This window comes from Talpa occidentalis, unplaced genomic scaffold, assembly GCF_014898055.3.
Source record: "Talpa occidentalis isolate TD23 unplaced genomic scaffold, MPIMG_talOcc4v2.1 talOcc4.14, whole genome shotgun sequence".
In the NCBI taxonomy this organism is placed as follows: domain Eukaryota; kingdom Metazoa; phylum Chordata; class Mammalia; order Eulipotyphla; family Talpidae; genus Talpa; species Talpa occidentalis.
Window position 1 is genome coordinate 84649916 of NW_023601433.1, and position 20459 is coordinate 84670374.

At 40.2% G+C, this 20459-nt stretch overlaps 1 protein-coding gene across 5 annotated transcripts in view; it reads left to right on the forward strand.

The window, feature by feature from the left end:
- HECTD4 (HECT domain E3 ubiquitin protein ligase 4) overlaps positions 1 to 20459 on the forward strand; it is a 172072-nt gene that overhangs the window by 63318 nt on the left and 88295 nt on the right. For all 5 annotated transcript variants that reach the window (XM_037511140.2, XM_037511136.2, XM_054695324.1 and 2 more), the window contains exons 8-12: positions 7556 to 7748; positions 11837 to 11995; positions 15300 to 15413; positions 15952 to 16092; positions 20017 to 20249. In XM_037511140.2, coding sequence (XP_037367037.1) covers positions 7556 to 7748; positions 11837 to 11995; positions 15300 to 15413; positions 15952 to 16092; positions 20017 to 20249 — 840 coding nt within the window. The remainder of the gene's footprint in view (positions 1 to 7555; positions 7749 to 11836; positions 11996 to 15299; positions 15414 to 15951; positions 16093 to 20016; positions 20250 to 20459) is intronic.

A 20459-nucleotide genomic window follows, 5' to 3' on the forward strand; every position in this document is an offset into this window, starting at 1 on the left:
CTCTGCTCTCTCTGCTCTTACTCCCTTGAACCATCTCTATGTGTAAATGCTTACATTTGCTTTTTGGTTAAAACCTGTCCCTGGAATTTGATGCATATTGATATGGCTGCTTATTTGTATATGCGCAGAATAGGAGACTTCCTGTTGGAAGTCCGATAGTCACCTCAAGGTAAATATGCCCCAACCAAACACCTGTTTTACCCCAGACCTGTGCCTACAGATCTTTCCCCCTGCAGTCGATGATATCTGTGTCCTTTCAGTAATGGCCTGAGACCTTTAGCAGTCACTAGTCACTCTCCACGATTCTTTTTTTCTTCCGCAATTCTGTGTGCAGTCAGCAAATCTGCCTTCTCTATGTTAAAAATTTATCCCCAATTCTATTACAGTTAGATCATTTCTAATCTTTGAATTTGTTCATCAGATTTTACATGATAATGTATCACTAGGTAATGTGCTTACTCATCTGTATTTATTGAGTTTATGTTATTTTCACATTATTTTGGCTGCTGTGAGTTACATATTTGTATTTGGTGAGCTTATCATGTGTGAGGATAAAACACCATTGGTGAAAAACATAACCATATTTACTTGAGTGTTAAATCTCTATATGGCTAAGAAAAAAATGTGGGATATTAGAGGAGAGAGCAGAATTCATTGTGGCAAGATTTTAATGGGGCCAGTGTCTTGAGCTGAGCATCTTGTGAGTAAGTGAGCAAAGCAGCCTGGGTATAAGTAGCCTGTTCGCTGGACAAATCAGTGGGGAGAGCTAGAGCTGGGGAGCTTAGCTGGAAGCTTCACACCTAGGTTGGGGTATGTGCCACTTGCTGTTTCTGAGTTTTATTTGATTTTGCAGAGAGTAACTTCTTTTCCACAGTAGCAGACTCAAAATTACCTGATTTCTTCTTTCTTGCAGCCCTGTAACTGCAGTCCCAGCAGTGACACCAGGTGGGAGTGGTGCTGTGTGCTGGTCATGCTCTAACAGTCTAGTTGGTGCCTCATTACATACTTGAGCTTTCTCAGCAACATCTGCTCTTTGTGGAATGCTTGTGACCCTAACCACTGTGTACAAACCACTGTGTACAAGCAGGAGGTTTCCATCCACCCTACTTACATGTGTTGTGGGTCCTTCATGCAGTGGCACTGAGTATAGACAGTTAATACCTGGATCTGTTCCTTCATCTCTTCAACATTAGTGATTGCCTTCCCCTTACCAGTAGTGAGCAGGGAACTGGAGATAGAGTACAAACAAGCCAGACAAGATCCCCATCCTCCTGGAGTTTACATTCTAGTGGGGGAGGTAGAAAAACAGTTCTAAGCTGTGATAAGTATTATGAAGAAATATGAAGAGAGTGAGGCAGTAAAAAATTATTTTGTGTGTGTTTAGAATAGGAAGAGGAGTTATTTAGGGAATGGTCAGAGAGACTTATATAAGGAAGTGATATTTGAGTTTAGCCCTGAATATAAAAATGATTGAGCCATATAAAGATCAGACAGAGGAACATTCTAGGCAGTGGGAAGGGCATGTACAAAGGCCCTGCGGCAAGGATGACCTTATTGTGTTGAGTAAGATCAACAAGAAGTTGTGTGTGGCTTAAGAAGAGTAGTAAGAGGGTGGGTGATAGGAGATAAAGTTGGAGAGGAAGCCATGGCAATTTCTTACAGTACTTGTGAGGCAACTGGACTTTTTCCCAAGTGACATAAGAAGCTCTTTGAGTAGAATCTAGTTATAAAAGTTCACTGTAGATTTTTTATTTTTGTTTTAATGAGGTACTGTAGGTTACTACATTGTACTTGATTTAGGAATGTAGGTTTACACCTCTACCATTGTTACTCATTGTAGCTTTTGGGTCAAGAATAGACTAAAGCAGGATTTGCAGATTCTTTTTTTTTTTTTTTTTAAGATTTATTTATTTATGCATACGAGAGCTGGGGTACAGGCCAGAGATGCAGGGGGTGAGAGGATTCACCAGAGACAGAGTGGGGAACAGAACAGGCAGACTGACTGAAACACACTGCTGAGGGGAGCAGCGGGCAAGTCAGGAGAGGTCTGCTGTGCCATGTGGGTTGTTCCCTGGCCGGGGGGATTGAACTCATGCTGCAGAGGTTGCAGATTGCTTCATAGTGCAGTGCTTAACCCCTTGAGCCACCAGGGAGGCCCGAGGATTTGCAGATTCTTAAAGAGACTAAACAACCACAGAAAAGACTTAAGAGACAAACCAGATATCTGTAATGTGTGGATATTTGATAGAATCCAAGCAACTAGCTGTAAAAACTATTTTTAAGGAAGTTGAAGAAAATTAATTATGAACTCAATATTAGATAATATCAGATAATGTCAGAATCCTTGTTAATTTTTTTTTTTAGGTGTGATTACATTGTGGTTTTTAAGAAAATTTATTGCAAGGCACATTGAAATGTGTAAGGGTAAACTGACACATTCTGGAGAGATATAGCAAATATGGCAAAAATCTTGATAACTGTTATATCTAGATAATGAATAAGTGAGTATTTTTTGTATATGTTGTTGTATTGTGAAAATTATCTTCATGAAACATTTTTTAAAAGAACACAGCATGGAGATGGGGCAAGACCAGAATCAATAGGCAGTAGGGGTCAGTGTGCCAGACTGGGGCGAGGCTGTGGTGGAAGTGGCAAGAAGTGAGTTGGTTTCAGGACCCGTCCTTGTTAGAAATTGGTGGCACAGCCTTCCCTTTATCCCTGCAGTAACTTGTGGCATCCAGAGCTATTGTGTTTTCTTCAAATGCTAGAATTTAAAACACTAACTGCTTAGGGCCTCCCTGATGGTGCAGGGGTTAGGTCTAAGCACTATCAAACTATCACCAGCCACTGCGCATGAGTTCAATCCCCAGCCAGGGAGCTGACCCACATGGTGCAACAAATCTCTCCTGTCTCTCCCGCTGCTCCCCTCAGCAGTGTATTTCAGTCATTCTGCCTGTTCTTCTCCCCACTGTCTCTGGTGAATCCTCTCACCCCCACACCACTGGCCTACACTCCAGTTCTTCTATGCGTAAATAAATAAAATTAAATCTTTTTTTAAAAACAACACTAACAGCTTACCTTTGGAAAGATAGAATAATGGTGGCTTTATTTTCTACTGATTTCTGTTCTCAGATTTTGTGGCATGACCATATATTATTAGTTTGATAATTAGAATAAAAGAAACATTGAAAAGGTTTTTTTTTTTTGAAACTTGACCACCACCGTATTCTTTCACCGTATCATTTGTCATAAAGCAGTCAGCTGATTTTGAGCTACAAAATAGGCCTCTTGGTTCCTAGGATTGAGGGAAGATGAAAGGATTGAAGGAGGTAAGCAGAGAGTGGGATCCTGTTACCTGTTTGCCTCTCAAAATGATTTTCTAACTCAGCATGGAATTAGATAACTACTCATTATATAAGGTAGGCTGGAGAAATACAGCTAGGAGAGTGACGTAAACATACGCAGTGGAAAGAATACCCTACCTGACTGCTCAAACTATGATTAATATAAAACAACCCCTAATTCTTGGATCACAGACTTTCTCTGCCTTTTGGCCTATTTCAGTTGCCTTCTGCTGCTCAGCACACCACCCCAAAACAGGGTCCTTCACGCAGCAGTACTTGATGGGTTAACGGGGCTCAGCTGCCTGGTGCTCCTCTCCACGTGGGGTAGGTGAGGCCACACCTACAGCTTCACTGAGCTGGGACCTTGGCTGGGGCTGTAGCAATCAAGATGGCCTCAGCCTCTAGGGTCTTTCTGCATCAGCCTCCTGTTGTCCAGCAATGTGGATTGAACCCCTTGAGAGCGGACAGGCTGACTTTCAGCATGGAGCTTTTCAGACAGATGAGTACTTCTGAGTCTGCTTCCATCCTGCTTCTGATGTACCTAAAATAAGTTGCTTGGCCAAGCTCAGGGTCATTGTGGGAGGGGTATAATAAGCAAGAGCTTGAATGCCAGCAAGCATCACTCACTGGGGTCACCCATGTGGCAGTTTTCCGCTTAGAGTCACAGGCCTTCTGAAGCTCTGGACACTTGGAACTCTGACCTTTAGGACCACAGAATAACTGAGGCCTGGAATCTTCCTTCCTGAGTATGCTATTTCTATACTGGACACATTTCTATTTGAGAATCTTTTCTGCCTTCTTAGAGCACTTTTACATCTTCATATTCTAAAAGTTCTTCCTGCCCCCCTGTAATGTGCTTTTTAGATAGATCCTGGAGGAGTGACAGAAGGCCGGTGCAGTGGCTTGTCGTGAGGACGCCTGAGTAGGCGTTTGGATTCCCAATAGTGTGTTGGGAAGCCACTGTGAGCTGCAGAGAAGGCGTGGTCTATTACATCTGTAAAAGATCACTGACTGGTATGTGTAAAGGAGAGCATAGGGGTCTCCAGGTGGAAACACAGAGACCGGTTGAGAGACTGGTCCAGTCCTCAAGCTTGAGATGGTGTGGGCGTGGGCACTGGCCTGGGAGGCCTCTCTGCCTGCAACTGGCTGCCACTCACTGCTCTCAGGTGCTTCCCTCCTTTCCAAGTTCTTTAATCCTAAGAAGTCTCCTTGCTAAGTAGAAGCTTCCAGCAGTCTCCACCTGTGCCCCAAACTTCAGTCCTACTTGCTTCCCATGGGTGTTTTTTTGGTGGTACCTGAACACAGTGACATAATTGTTTTTTTTTTAATTTAATGTATGCATTCAAGAGCTGGGGTGCAGGCCAGAGGTGTGAGGGGTGATGAGAGGATTCACTATCAATAAAGTGGAGAGCAGAACAGGTGAATTTACTGAAATACACTGCTGAGGGGAGCAGTGGGAGAGACAGGAGAGGTCTGCTGTGCCATGTGGGTAGCTCCCTGGCCGGGGATCAAACTCATGCTGCAATGGCTGCTATTAGCTTCATAGTTCTGAGACTTAACCCTTTGCGCCACTAGGGAGGCCCACATAATTGTGTGTGTGTGTGTATGTTTTAAGTTATCCATTGCTTCCCTTGTAACACCAGCTCAGGAAGTACTTTTGAATGCCAAGGTGAAGGTGATTGATTTTTAACTTGGATGCTTTTGAAGGGTTATATTTGTAGTGGTATGACGTCATAGAGCTCTGCTTGCTAAAGGTTGCTCCAGCAGGAGAATGGGGGTAAAGTGGGGTGATAAGATGTAGATGTGTTATTGTTAAATTTTACCCCAAAGTAGGCTATTCAAGTGGAAATGCCAGGGAGTGAAAGGCGCTTAGGAAGTGGGACTAGATCTCAGTAGCAAGGTTGGGCCCTTAGATGGGAAAGTGGGAGTCCCCATAGAGGTGGGGTCAGGTCTGGGTGAGGGCCCTGGTTGTTTATCAGCGAGGTATCGGTGTTTATCGCATGCCTTCTAAATGCTCCAAATGTTATGGTGAATAGGCAGGCAGGATCCCTGCTCTCAGGGAGCTGGCGTTCACTTGGGCAGGGGTGGAAGAAGGACAAACAATAAGTGAATGAATAAGTAAGATAATTTCAGAGAGTGGTAAGGACTGTGCAGAAAACAAGCAGGGTGATAGGCTCTGGTTTGGGAGGGTTGGAGGAGATTCTTCTTTAGATTGGCGATCAGAAGGCCTCCTTGAGGAGGTGAATTTCTGCCTGAGACCCAAGTGAGGGTGTAGCCCTAGGGGCATAGAGTGTTCAGGCAGAGATCCTAGACACCAGAGGCCAAATCTGATCCTAGGCAAGCTCCTGCTTAGGTGAAGATGTGGAACCAGCAAAGAAGAGGGGGAGGAAGGAGAATAGGGACTGGCCATGCTAACACCACATCTTACATGCAGGTACATGTTCATGTTAAAAAGAAACAATCCAGGATTGTGTTTCACCACTATGACTGGGAAGGAGAACCCCACGAAAGCTGGTAACCATGGTACAACCTGCCAGGAAGTCACTGGTTTTGGTTTTAGATTGCTCGTGGATCATCAAGAATGCCTGCTTATTACAGGCACTGAGTTTAGAGAATTGCAAACAGTTGAGAAGTAGGGCAAAGAAAGAGAAAAGCATTTTTTAAAAAGATTTATTTATTTATGCATACAAGAACTGGGGTACGGGCCAGAGGTGTTGGGGGATGAGAGGATTCACCAGAGACAGAGTGGGGAGCAGAACAGGCAGACCTGAGGGGAGCAGTGGGCAAGATAAGAGAGGTCTGCTGCGCCATGTGGGTGGCTTCCTGGCCAGCTAGGGATTGAACTCCTGCTGCAGAGGCTGTGGATAGCTTCACAGTGCTATGCTTAACCCCTTGCACCACCACGGAGGTCCAGAAAAAGCATTTTCGGACTCTAAGAAATCCTTTGAGCACACACACACCATCCAACCCCCCAACAGTAACAGCCACCTCTGGGACTCTTTCTGGATTCACTTGCTTTCTCTAGTCTTTTTTCCAGTTGCCAACCTTTCACTTTGGATAGTGCTTTTTATTTACTTCTCTAAACTCTGCCATTTTGCATTCTTTTCCCTCTTTATTCCCCACAGCTGCGTGCCAGTTCTGCCTTCTTTGCTGCTGGGACTAGTGTCCGAGACTCCAGCCAGATGCAGGAGGGGAGTGGGAGTGAGAGGCAGAGGCTGCATGAGGCATATTTGAGACATTTCTCCATTTGAAATAGAGAAAAAGGATGGTATTTTGTTGGGCCAACAAGTTTTTAATACCTCAGATCTGTAAGGATTTGAAACCAAGGGGAAGGAATATAATAGGGAAGGAGTCATCGATGATGAAGGGACAAAAGGCAGTTAAGGGAGCAAGTACTGGAGGCAGGAAAGCACAGGTTTCAAGACAGAAGTAGGAGATTTAACCTTGAAGGACATGAGAGGAAATGGTGCTTCCTCTGGATTAAGAGCAAAGGAAGATGACTTGAGGCTGGACACAAAGGTTCTTTAGTGGGAAGAGAGATGAGTGGTCTAGATCTTTCTAGCAATAAAGAAAACCCGGTGGTCTATTTAAAGTCCTGCTCAGCATTCGTGAAGGAATTTTTGGAGGGATTTTGCTGGGGAATAATCAACTGATGAACAAAGAACTCCCAAGCATCAGGAAGGACCCAGCTAAAGCTGGCATGTGTTTTTAGCAGACAGAATCTGTCTTTCTCCAGGATTGCTCTGTCAGTACCGAAGCAGCTGGGGCTAATGTTATCTGCTGTTAATACAGAGTTTGGATTTTAGCCACTAATTATTTTTCAAGAAGACATTATCTTCATATTTGTACTTAATAGTAAATCAAAAGCTGATTGATTTGTTTTTCTCTCATCTTACTTGTACCTGTCAGAAGCTTGTAATTAGTGAGAGCTGCCTGTGGAATTCAATATAAGGAATTTTAATCAACAACTTTCCTAGAACCTATTAAAACTTCTCTCATTGCTTTTAGAATCCGGGCTATTATGAAAAATGAAAGCTCTCAAATTTAGCATACATAGCCTTTTGTTCTCTGTAGAGCATTTTAGTTTTGAGGTAAACATCTATTCGGGTGCAGTTTTTGAGCAACCAGATCACAGTAATATAATTCTCAAGTAGAAACTTGTTAACTAACTGGAAACATCATTTAAGGACCTTTTTTTCTTTAAATGCTAGGTTGAAAATGGTGTATTTGTAGCCAATCCACTTCAGGAACGCACAATTCTAATGAGAAAAGAGGGCGAGTCTGCAAAAAGTATTAATGAAATGCTTCTGAGCAGACTTTCACGGTACAGAGCCTCCCCGTCTGCAACGCTGGCTGCCCTTACTGGCTCCACCATCTCCAACACGCTGAAAGAGGACCAAGCAGGTATGCTGCGCTTCCCTGCCGTCGGTTGCTCCCTTCAACAATAGGTATAATTTAAGACTTTGGGTTTTTTTAGAGCGGGTTTAGGTTCACAGCAAAATTGAGCTACAGAGGTTTCCTAAATACCCCCTTCTCCCCACACATGCATCATTTCCCTTATTACCACTGTCCCCTACCAGAGTAGAGCATTACCACTGATGAACTTACGTTGACACATCATTATCTGTAGGTTCCCTTTGCGCTCCTGCCGTTAACACGTAGCTTGTAATCAGCGAGAGCTGACTCTGGAACTCGGACAGCAATTTCAGTGAGCACCTTGGGATGCCATGTGGAGTCTCTTGCTTTACATAGTTCACCTTATTTTATCCCCTGCCAGTCACTGTCCTTTTTTTCACCCTCCCCCTCCAGCTAATATGTTGTTGGCTATGGACATGAGTTAGCATGAATCTGTGACTACTCAGAACATCTTTGTCTTTATTATTATTGTTCATGTAAATTACTTGATGTTTAGCATATGCTTCATGAATGTGAAAACTTATATTTAGCATTATCTTCACTAGATACAGTCTTCACCAAGCAAGTAAGAGGTAAACCTCATATCACAGAGATGGCTTTCTCTAGAGTTTATCATTTAGTGTTTGCATTTTAATATTTTAAAATGGACAATATTCTTACAGAGTTTGAAAATGAAACCCTATATAAAGGTATATGCTGAGAAATTTTATTCTCACCATTTGGTGTATTATATTTTTGCCCCCATCCTGTCCCCTATAGGTAACTGTATTAGTTTTTATTTATTATTAGTTTTATTATGCAAGCACAATTAAAGACAACTTTATGTGTTCTTATTTCCCTCTTTTTCTTTCTTTTTTTAAAAGATTTATTTATTTATGCATACAAGAGCTAGGGTACAGGCCAGAGGTGTGGGGGATGAGAGGATTCACCAGATCCAGAGCAGGGAACAGAACAGGCAGGTTGACTGAAATACACTGCTGAGGGGAACAGCGGGCAAGTCAGGAGAGGTCTGCTGTGCCGTGTGGGTAGCTCCCTAGATGGCCGGGGATCCAACTCATGCTGCAGTGGCTGGGGACAGCTTCATATGTTGCGTCTTAACCCCTTGCACCACCAGGGAGGCCCTCCCTCTTTTTCTTAATAAAAGGAAGAGGTAAACACACAGTCCTGCATTTTTAAAGTAGGTTTTCTTTTCTTTTCTTTTTAATTTTTTTACATCATTTTTCATTTTTGCACATTGTATGCATTTTCTTCTTGGTCATAGTCCCCATACAATTCCCACCATCCTTGTTTTGATCCTGCTCCCTCCCTCCCCCCCCCCCCACTCAATAGTGTGTCTCTGGTTTATAGTTGCTTGTTGATTTTGATTTTTACTTTATGATCATTAGTCTTTTTCCTGGTCCCTTATTTAGGTTTTCTAAATTCCTTAAAGCAAGTGTTTTTTGTTTTTTTTTTAAAGATTCATTTATTTATTTTATACAAGAACTGGAGTACAGGCCAGATGCGCAGGAGGGTGAGAGGATTCACCAGAGACAGCGGGGAACAGAACAGGCAGATTGATAAAATACGCTGCTGAGGGGAGCAGCAGGGAAGACAGGAGACGTCTGCTGTGCCATGTGGGATCCTTGCCGGTTGGCTGGCTGGGATTGAACCGGCGCGGCAAAGGCTGCGGACAGCTTCACAGTGCTACCCTCAACCTCCTGCGCCCCCAGGGGAGACCCTAAAGCAGGTGTTCTTAACCGGGATAAGCTTTTAGGGGGTTCATAGTCATATTCCCCTAAAAATGTGAATGTCTGTACTGATACATCATAATTTTTCATCAGATTTTCAAAGTCACCTATGGCCCTCAAAAGGTTAAGAACCATTATTCTACAAGAGTAGAACTATCGGGCCCGCCCTGGCGGCACAGCAGTTGAGCGCTGGGCTGCGAAGCTGCCTGCAGCCTCTGCAGTGCCGGTTCCATCCCCGGCCAACCGGGCGAGGGTCCCACATGGCGCGCAGACCTCTCCTGCTGCCCGCTGCTCCCCTCAGCAGTATACTTCATCAGTCTGCCTGCTCTGTTCTCCCCTCTGGCTCTGGTGAATTCTCTCACCCTCCCGCGCTTCTGACTGTCCCCAGTGCTTGTATAAATAAATAAATAAATCTTTAAAAAAAAAAAAAAAGAGTAGAACTATCTAAATTTATAACAAACCATGAAATGTAGTGAAAGATAGGGCTAGGAAAGGATGCCATGTATAAAAACTGTATCAGAATTAATGTGCTTAATGAATTTAAAGCAATTTTATGCTCTAATCCTTTCATAAATTGAAATGTTAGGAAAATATTTTTGATTAGTTTATTATGAGACTATCAAATTAATTAGAATTTCAGGGTACTTTATTTTCATAGACTGTAGCCTACCAAATACAAATGGGGAAGTTATTAATAATTGTTGTAATATGGGTATGTGGATGATTTCAGCTGAAGGAAGTACTTTGTAGAGGATAGTCCTTTTTACCTAAATAAACATTTTCAGGACAAGTTCAGGGCTTGATTTAGGTTTGTCCTTGGGAGAAAATTGAATCCTCTGAACATTAGAAATACTAAAGTAATGTTTGTTGGATAAGAAAATATGGGTGATGCTAAAAAGAGACCTCAGAAGGCAAGGGTATATTTAGAATATAGTGAAAACTGAATTTCTGTATTTTAAACGTGATCTTAGTGTACTTTTATATACATTCTCTATATACTCATTTAACATAATGTCACCAAATAAAAATTCACCAGTTATAGGATAGGTGAACTTTTGACAAATAATTGGATATTGAGGGTTTTTAATTCCATGATAATACCTATTACCATGTAGGACCTCCCTGGTGGCGCAGGTGGTTGAGCACAGTGCTGTGAAGCTGTCTGCAGCCTCGGAGCAACCCACATGGCGAGCAGACCTCTCCAGTCTCGCCCGCTGCTCCCCTCAGCAGTGTATTTCGTCAGTCTGCTTGTTCTGTTCCCCGCTCTATCTCTGGTGAATCCTCTCATCCTCCCGCGCATCTGGCCTGTACCCCTGCTCTTGTATAAAAAAAAAAACTTTATAAAAAAATACCTATTACCATGTAAATAATAGTGTGTCTATTAAAAATATCTTAGTGAAAATGTTGTGGTTACAAAGTTGCTTATTTTCCAATTATTTTGGGTTTCTTTCCTATGGAAATTTATGCCCTGAAGTTATATCCTGAGTGAAGAATGTACAACTTGGAGACTTGAAGTTTTAAAAAATGGAGCTTTTTAGAAGTACAAGCATTCCAAACAAATATCATTTTTCTAATCTTAATCATCGAAGGATGACTTATGTCTATCTAGGCTATGAATAAGTTATATTTTACACCCTGAAAGCCTACTAGATACAAGCATTATGGACATCTTCAATCCTTACAAGTCTAATATGTAGAAAATCCTTAAATTCACTCTGAGTTCAGATTTGCCATGGGGAAAGAGAAATGAATGTACTTTTTTTTTTTTACGTCTTTACTAGAAACACTGTTTTCTTAATGATAGTTTGTCACTGGGCCTAAAAAATGATAATATACATATGATGGGTTATTGTAAATCATGCTGGTATAAAATTCTTCTGTGATGGATATTGTGAAACTCATTATAGGTTGAACTTTCTGATTTCATGTTCAAATCTATTTGTATTGAAGGTAATGCAATAAACCTGTAAGAATTTGTTCTATAGAAAATGAAAAGATCTCTGTTGGAGCAGTTTCCTAGGGGAAACACAAGGAGTAGGATTCTTTTGAGATTTATTCCATGTTAGCATTCATTCTTTTGAAAGAATTTTTAGAGACGTAAGGACATATTGAGTATTGGAACACTTCTGAGAAATGTTCAGATCATGTAACAGGAGGCTTAGGGTCAGACTATCAATCCAGAAAACCACTGTTTCCCCCGTTAGCTTATTATTTCTTGCTCTGTTTTCTAAATGTGAGTATATACTTCCTTCGATTGCCTGTCACTACACTGTGATCTGTTTTATTTTGATAGTCAAATTAGCCTATGTATCAAATATCTCTCCTCACCATTTCCATTGCTTTCACCAGCCAATACCAGCTGTGGGCTCCCTCTGAAGATGCTGCGGAAGACGCCCATCTATACCTGTGGCACGTACTTGGTGATGCTGGTCCCGCCTCCAGGGGGATCAGGCAGCTCTGCCACCCGCTCTCTTTTTGGTGGGACAAGTGGTTTGTCTTCTTTAAAAAGTACGTAAGTTTTATTTGTGGCACTTTCAGAGTTTGTCTCAAACTTTGAAAATTAAGGCTTTCTTAATATTTTTAAACTTTCTCTTTCAGACATTTGTTTGCAATAGCTCTCTGATGACCAGAATTTCGCAATATTGTCACAGGCTAGGAGGAATCAAAGCTATAATCTTTGTAGATGATATAATAGTTTGGAAAACTATCTGTAAAATTGCTATAAATAATGAATTCAGGAAAATTTTAGGAAATAATCTATTGCTACATTATTTACTAATTGCATAGCAAGAGCTCTGCCCACAGTGATAGAATCAGTATGTGAGACATCTCCATTTTAGGACACACACAAAATGTTAAGCACACAAAATTTATACTGCTATATAAAAGATACAAAAATTCCTTAATGTTAAATATACATGTTTTTTCATAAATACAGAGGCATACTGTAGTAATTATAATAAGCAAGATGATTTTGGCTTCAGTGGGCAAAGAGTTAAGTGAAATGAAATATAGAATCAAAAAATGATTTTATGTCACCATTTTCAGGGTTTTTACTTTAGGAACATCATTTAACCGCTCTGAGCCTCATTTTCCTCATTTGTAAAAAATAAAGGATAATGGTATCTCACACTATTGTTTAATCATGTGCAATTTTAAGTGTAGTATTTGAAATTTGCCTTTTAAATTTGGTAACAGTTCTTTTTTTCCATTCTTTTTTCTTAAAATTTATTTTAGATATATAAAGTGTTTTTAAATCAATATATTGGTTTTTATTCCCTAATATTTCATATTCTATCCTCTTAAAATAATTTGCTTATAGTAATTCCATTAAAGGATAATATTTCACATATAGATTTTTAAAAGAACATTTTTTACTGTAACATAAGCCTGCAGATGTAAATTTCAACTCACCGGTTTAAACAAAATAATTTATGTGTATCAACTTAACCATTAGGTCATTTCAAATAGTTGCCCATGTTTGGGATTCAGATTTTCATGACACCGAACTCTTTATAATCAAGCTGGTTGGACTGGTCCCAGTGCAGTGTGCAGTGCACGTGACGAGGGTGCCTCTATAGTCCTTGGGTGAATGATGTGAATTTACTGGTATTTTGTTTTGTAATAACAGCTTTATTCATATATTCCTTTCATACCATAAAATTTACCCCTTTAAAATATACAATTCAGTGAACTTTTAATATATTCACATAGTTGTAAAATCACCACCACTATCTAATTTTAGTACATTTCATTACTCCCAAAAGAAGTCCTGTGACCATTAGCAGTCACCCCCCTTTTCCCTTTCCCCCAGACCTTGGCATCACCAGTCTGCTTTCTGTGCCTGTTGGTTTGCCTATTACGGATATTTCATATCAGGGCAGTTATACTATAAATATATAAATCTTCCCTTTGACTGGCTTATTTTTTCTTGACATGTTCTAAAGGTCCATCCATATTATAGCATGAATTTTTATTTCATTCCTTTTTTTATGTACCGCATTCTGTATATTGATTCATCACTTGGTGGACATTAGGTAGTTTCTCTTTTTTAGCTGTTTTGAATAATGCTACTTGAACATTTGTGTACAAGTTTTTATGTGGATATGTTTTCATTTCTCTTGGATATATATGGAGGAGTACAATTCTGGGCACTGTAACTGTATGTATACCCTTTGGAGGCCAAATTGTTTTCCAGGTGTCTTCACCATTTGACATTCTCTTCAGTGATGTATAATGGTTCCAGTTTCTCCATAGCCACACCAACATTTGTTATTCTCCTTTAAAGTTAATTGGTTTTTTTATAGTCATTGTGGTGGGTATAGAGTAGTGTCTTATGGTTTTGATTTGCTTTTCCCTAATGACTAAATATGTTGAAATTTCTTTTCATGTGCTTACTGTTCACTTACATGTCTTTGAAGAAATATTTATTCAAATCCTTTGTCCATTTTTAAATTGAATTTCTTATCCTTTATACACCATTAGTCTTAGTAAATTCTTTTAATCTCTCTGGAGTGGCTTTTTCACTGGGCCCTATTTGATTAAAACAGGCCCTCATGGTGCCATTTTTCATGAGGGTACACCTTACTGGTGATTGTATTTTAGACCAATAAATCAGCAAATGCTTAATTCCTTCTATGTCCTGTCCCCCATGGTCACTTGGGGGCTACCCAGAGAAAGAAAAGTGGTGCTGGCCTTTAGGAGCTCATGGTCTGGTAGGGAGAAACAACTAGAAAATGATGTACAATGCTGTATCACTGCCTTATCTGTGTGAGCAGATGTGAATGCTGTAGACTCAGAGAAAGAGTCATTGTGGAGTGGGCTGGAAGGGAGCACCTTCATATGTGTTGAGTTTAAGTCATAAAACGTGGGTATTCTTCACTCTAAGTGGACAAGTGCGAGGAAGACATTGTGCATTGTAAACATTGGAAAGGGAAATTTGGGGAAGATCATTTTGTTGGTGAGCTGGATGAAACAGAAAATAGAAAAGGAACCAACAGTGCAGTGTAGATTATTGCCCCTGTCAGGCATGATGAGGGTCTGAACTATGGTGAAGGGAATAAGGAAAAGAAAAACTCAGTGACTACAGGGCTAGAATTTTATGTCTGAAAATGAGGACAAAAGTAATGTCAATAATAGCAGCTAGCATGGACAAGTTGTGTAGAACTTTTACATATTTTAACTCATTTAATCTTTGCTATAATTATGTAAAGTGGGTACTTTTACTGTTTCTCCCTTACATATGAGGAACAGAAAAGTTCCGTAACTTTCCTAGGATCACACAGATGTGGTAGAGCTGGAATTCAAACCCAGAAATCTAAAGCCCATCCTTGTCATCACTGCACTATCCTGTGTTAACAGAAAAGACCTATTTTAGAGCCAGTGCTTGGAAGGACTCCGAGCTGGGTTTGACTGTGCCCCACTTTTACTGAGCACCAACTGTAGTAAAGAATTTCTTGTACATGTTATTACCTGTGATGTTAATAATCATAAACCCGCTTTCAGTCACCTTGGGATAATCTATCGGTATACTGAAAACACCCTTATGCAAAACTGCCATTTTTAGAAACGCTTTAAATAATATGGCCCCCTATTAAATTTAGGAAGACACTTTGTGAGAGTTTTCTTTCTGTGGATTTATGTGTATATTCTGTCTACTCATTGTCAACACCAATAGATAACCAAAAAAAGGATGTTTTTTGTTTTTTTTTTTTAATGAAAGTCTTGTTAAGTGCCTAAAGTTCAAACTTTGGAAAAAATAGACTGACCGTGGTCTTAAGACTTACTAAATGTTTAATATTTGTTTCCCAAGTCCTAGCCTCCAGCTTGGTGTATAATATTTCGGATGGTCAGTTCACAAGTCGTGCCGATCTCATAGATGCTGCTGGAAGCTCGCTAGGGCGTGGTGCTCTTGTACCAGGATTGGGTAAGAAATAAATGCCTGTATTTCCTTGGAAAATTCAAAGTGTTAGCAGTTTTTGTCAAGAAATCTTGCCAATTCCCTATGACATTGTAGTTTCCTTAAAAAAAAAAAAAAAGAATTTTTTTTGTACAACAGTTTAAATTTTAGGATTAATATAAGAAATTGCCTTATGTGAAATTCTTCTGCATAATGTTAATTAGTTCTGCTGTACCGAGGTTTTAGTGTAAGCCGCTTAAATCCATTTTGGAATTTAAAAGGTAACATATAAGTCAGTGACTGTAACACTATAAGGTAGCATATAAGTCTGTTCCATAGGACTTATCCTATACTCACATACGAGTTAAGCAAAATTAGAAATTGAATCCTGCCTTCTTGCTCAGGCCCAATGTATTATTTTGCCAAATACATACTGGGAGTAGGGATGTGGATTTTCAGCCCTGAGAAGAATCCTTGCCCTTCTGTTCTTCAGCTGTGCTTGGAAAAAATATCTGCAAGGGTAGATAATGACATGATGGTTGAATAGAACATGCTTTTTTTGCAGGTGCCTGTTACGATACGGTGAACAACATGCTGTGGACATGCTCAAATGACTACATTGACCAGTGGTGTAATCCTGGGAACCAGGCCTTCCATTACGTCTGTCAGAGACTTGGAGTCAGCCACGTCATCACTGAGCCCAAAGGTAAGGTGTACTCACACTCTTGCAGGAAAAGACCCCCTCCCCCAGATATGTTAGTAAGTAGGAACGTAGGTTAAGCAACAAATTGTGTCAACAACCTTTCCTTCCTGAATTTAGAATCCTGAAATTCTTGTTATTTGATTGGTTTATGATTAAGTGATACATATAGAACTAAAGGGAGCATTTGAGGTGCATCTTAGACCTTTTAAAGGAAAATTCTTATGACCCTTCTGAAATTGTCAGAAATTGTTTATTTGTACTTGGCATGGCATTATGTTGTCACAAAAGTTTTACATTGATAACTTACTTATACATAAACTTATGTAATTAGAATCACCAGTTAAGGACTTTTTCTTAATATTAAGATTTTTTAAATTAATAGTAACTTAATATGTCATGACTTTAAAATCAACTGTAATGGTGTGGAGGAGTGACCAGCTCAGCAAATCCTCCTCACATAAAGCAATGATAAAACAGGCAAAATTATCAAAAACAGCTATTTCCAACCTCTGAAAATTAACCAAAGGCATATAGCATATTGAGAAGTGGGTAGTCTTAAAAAATCCACTTAACTTTGGGTAAGAGCAGTGGAAGTCCAGTGGTGCCCCTAGTCTCCTACTTCAAGTTCATGCAGGGCTGAAATTTCACCTGGGGGGGCGCAGATCTTGTATACCAACAGCTTTGCTTCCAGAACTTTACTCTGCCCAGCAGCAGAGTTAGTAATATTGGTGGCAGACGAGCAGAGAAGACGCAGTGGCTCAGCTAGTCTGAGGTTGACTAGTGTCCAAGGAGCAAACCAACAACTAGCCAGAAATTTATTGGTTAGATTTGGTAGTAAGAAGGTTTCAGAAAACCTTGCTAAGCTCTCCTCACATCTGCATAGAAGAGGCCCAAGAAGACACAAGCTGTTCCCACGTGCCCAGCTGAGTCTGCTTACACATGTAGGGATGTGTGAGGACCCACAGGAAGTGAAGACCAGGACAAAGGTTAACACCCCTGAACTTTGATATGCTCCCCCAGAACACCCAGATGATTCCAGGGTGGATGGTACCCTGACTCAGGAGTACAACCTCTGACTAATCATTGCTTGACCACTAATGAGTATAGGGTTAAAAATAAAAACAACAATAAAAATAAACAAAAAAGAGTAAAATTTGAAATAGAAACAAGAACTAAAAAAAAAAACCAACAACTGAGCACAGAAACTAAACACTGCCAGGGAAAGTTAGGTGTTGAACTTAGCAGATGACACCTTTAAAGCAACCATTATAAACATACTCAAAGAAGTAAAGGAAAGTATGTTTAAAAAATTAAAGGAAAATTTGATGACTATGACTAAATAAATGGAGAACTTTAAAAGAAAAAAAAATCAAAGGGAAATTCCATATTTGAAAGTGCAGTAAAAAAAATTACTATAGTGGGCCTCCCCTGTGGTGCAGCGGTTGAGTGCTGGGCTTCAAGGCTGCCCGCAGCCTCTGCAGCACCAGTTCGATCCCCGGCCCCTGGCAAGGGTCCCACATGGCAAAGACCTCTCATGCTGCGCCCGCTGCTCCCCTCAGCAGTGTATTCCGTCAGTCTGCCTGTTCTGTTCCCCGCTCTGGCTCTGGTGAATTTGCTCACCCTCCTGCACTTCTGACTGTACCCAGTGCTTGTATAAATAAATAAATATAAGTCTTTTATAAAAAAATTACTATAGTGACCCAACAGTAGATTGAGCTGGAGGGAGAAAGTCAGTTAACTTGGACATAGATGAGTAGAGTTATCCCACCTGAAGAACAACCAAAAAAAAGATATTTTGAGGAATACTGGTCAGGTATTATGTAGAATGTCCCTCAGTTTGGGTTTGTCTGATGTTTTCTCCTTTTAAACCATGGGATTATATATTTGGGAGAAGAATATGACAGAGGTGAAGTGTCTTTCTCATTACATCTTATTATGGGGTACATGATATCAGTATGATGTTACTAATGATATTAGAATTGATTGCTTGATTTTTGTGCCAGCTCTCCTCACTACTGTTAGAATCAAGTCGCTAAGCCCCACTTGAGGGAAGGAGAATTTAGTGCCACTCCTAAAAGGAAAGGCATCAGAGAACTTGGGGATATATATTAATCACCACAGTTACTAGTAAATATTTGGGGAAGGTGATACTTTGCGGCTGTGCAATTACCTGTTCAGATTTTGAGTTACTTTTGGTAATTTGTGTCTTTCTAGAAATGTACATTTCATGAGTTATCAAATTTGTTGGCAAAAAGGTGCACATGTTATTTCCTCATAATTAGCTTAATTTCTATAGGGTCAGTAGTAATTTCTCTACTTCCATTGGTATTTATGTAAATTTACTAAAAAAAATCATTGAATTGTACACTTAAAATGGTTGAATTTTATAGCATGTAAATTATATTTTGATGAAGGTATAAAAAAGAAAGACAAAGAGAAAAAAGTCAACTGTCTATTAATGACCCCCTAATTATTATCTCCAAGCCTCTTGTCTGAACTTCACATTAAGTGTTCAACTCGGCTTGGATATTTAATAAGCATCTCCAACCTAATGTGTCACAAACAAACTCCAAATCTGTACCTACTGAGTGCCCCATATTTCAGTATATGGATCATTATTCTTTCATATGCTCAGACCAAAAAATTGGATTGTCTTTGACTTTCTCCCATACCCTATATCCAAATGGACAGCAGTAAATCCATGTTTATGCCTACCTTCAAGATATATCCCAAATCCAGCCATTTCCCACTATCTGTGCTGCCATAAGTCTAGTCTAGGCCGGGATCTTCACCCATATTATCTTATGTCTCCTCACTAGTCTCCCTATTTCCACTGCACTCATCCTCCTCCTCCCTCTCAGCCTTATCTCTGTACTCAGGCATCAGCATCTCTTATAGGCTAAATAGTCAGGTCTCACACTCTACACCTCCACTGACTTCCCTCCTGGAAGGTCCTAAAGCTAACTTTAGAAAGTCATTGGTGAAGATCAGTAGTATTAATCTGAATTCTCTTGTAAGACCAAGGATCCATAAAGCACAGAAGGGAGCAAAACCTAGTCTCGCTTTATGGCTAATATGCAATTGAAAAGTTTAAATTTGGTGACGTTCACCTTCTCTTAATTTTCCATGAGTCCTTTCCTCATAGTTCCCATTGCCCAGAGTCCTTTGGCAGCCCTGAGTTCCTCCACTCAGGTTCCAAGGCTGTCCAAGATTATCTATCTCCCTGTTCCGCTTAAATAGTTCATTTCAGCTGCTTTTAAGGAAAAAATCAATCTTTTTAATGCTTGCCTGTGTAGATTATTTTCACCTCCTTCCCTGAATGCCTGTAACTATCCATGATGTATTTATTATTATATAAGACAGTGCTTGTCAACTCACAAGTTTGGACTGTGGGGATGAAATGAGATAAAACTATTGGCACTGTGGGCAGATAGATTTATGGACCAGAGGAGAAGGGGCATCTACAATGGAGAGCCATTGAAGGTAGAGAGATTTTACGAGGATGACTACCTGCATGGGCTCTGGGCTGAGATGGCCTACTTCCAGTTTCAGCTCTTTAACTTGTGGCCTAGGCAAGTTGACCTTTCTGACTGCTGGTTTATTCCTCTACAAAACAAAACTAAAATAGTCTTAAGTCTATAGCGCTATCGTAAGGTAGTGCATGTAAAGCATTGAGCCCACTCTCCTGTACATGGAACGTCTCAGTAAGTGGTAGCTGTTTATGCTCTTAAAAAAATGGAAATTCCCAGGTTTTTACCCCAGCATTTCGAGGGCGGGAAGAAGGGTTCTAATGGCCATATTGGAAGAGATGGTGGCCAAAATACTCTTCCATAGGGTGTGTGCACCTTTTGTAAGTTAAAGATCTGTTCCTTGGGAACTGTCCATGTAGCTTATATTTTCTCATTGAGTTTCCTTTTCATCTTCTAGAAGAGGCTATAACCACGAACGAGGTTATAAACCAGTTACTGCACCACGTTGGTGCGATGTGCATACACCAACTTAATCTTCTTGCTACCAACCCCAATCTTCCAATCACAAGTGTCTTGGGCAAGCAGCATCCGATTGAAGCACATCATCTTAACAGTATTTGTGACATTATGGAGAAGGCCATGGTGAATGGAGATACCTGTATTATACGCTGCATTCTTGTTGTCTTTCAGGTAAATATGTTGTTTTGGGATAAATTAGATAACAGAAAAAAAGTGTAAGCCTTGGATTCCACCAGCTAATTTTTCCCACAAGAAAAATTTAATAACATTCCTGTTTTCCATTTTACCACATTCTAATACTATAGAATTATCACATTCATTGCACTGCAATTAATGGAGTGCTACAATATGTAACTCTTTGCAGTTGATGCATGTAAAATT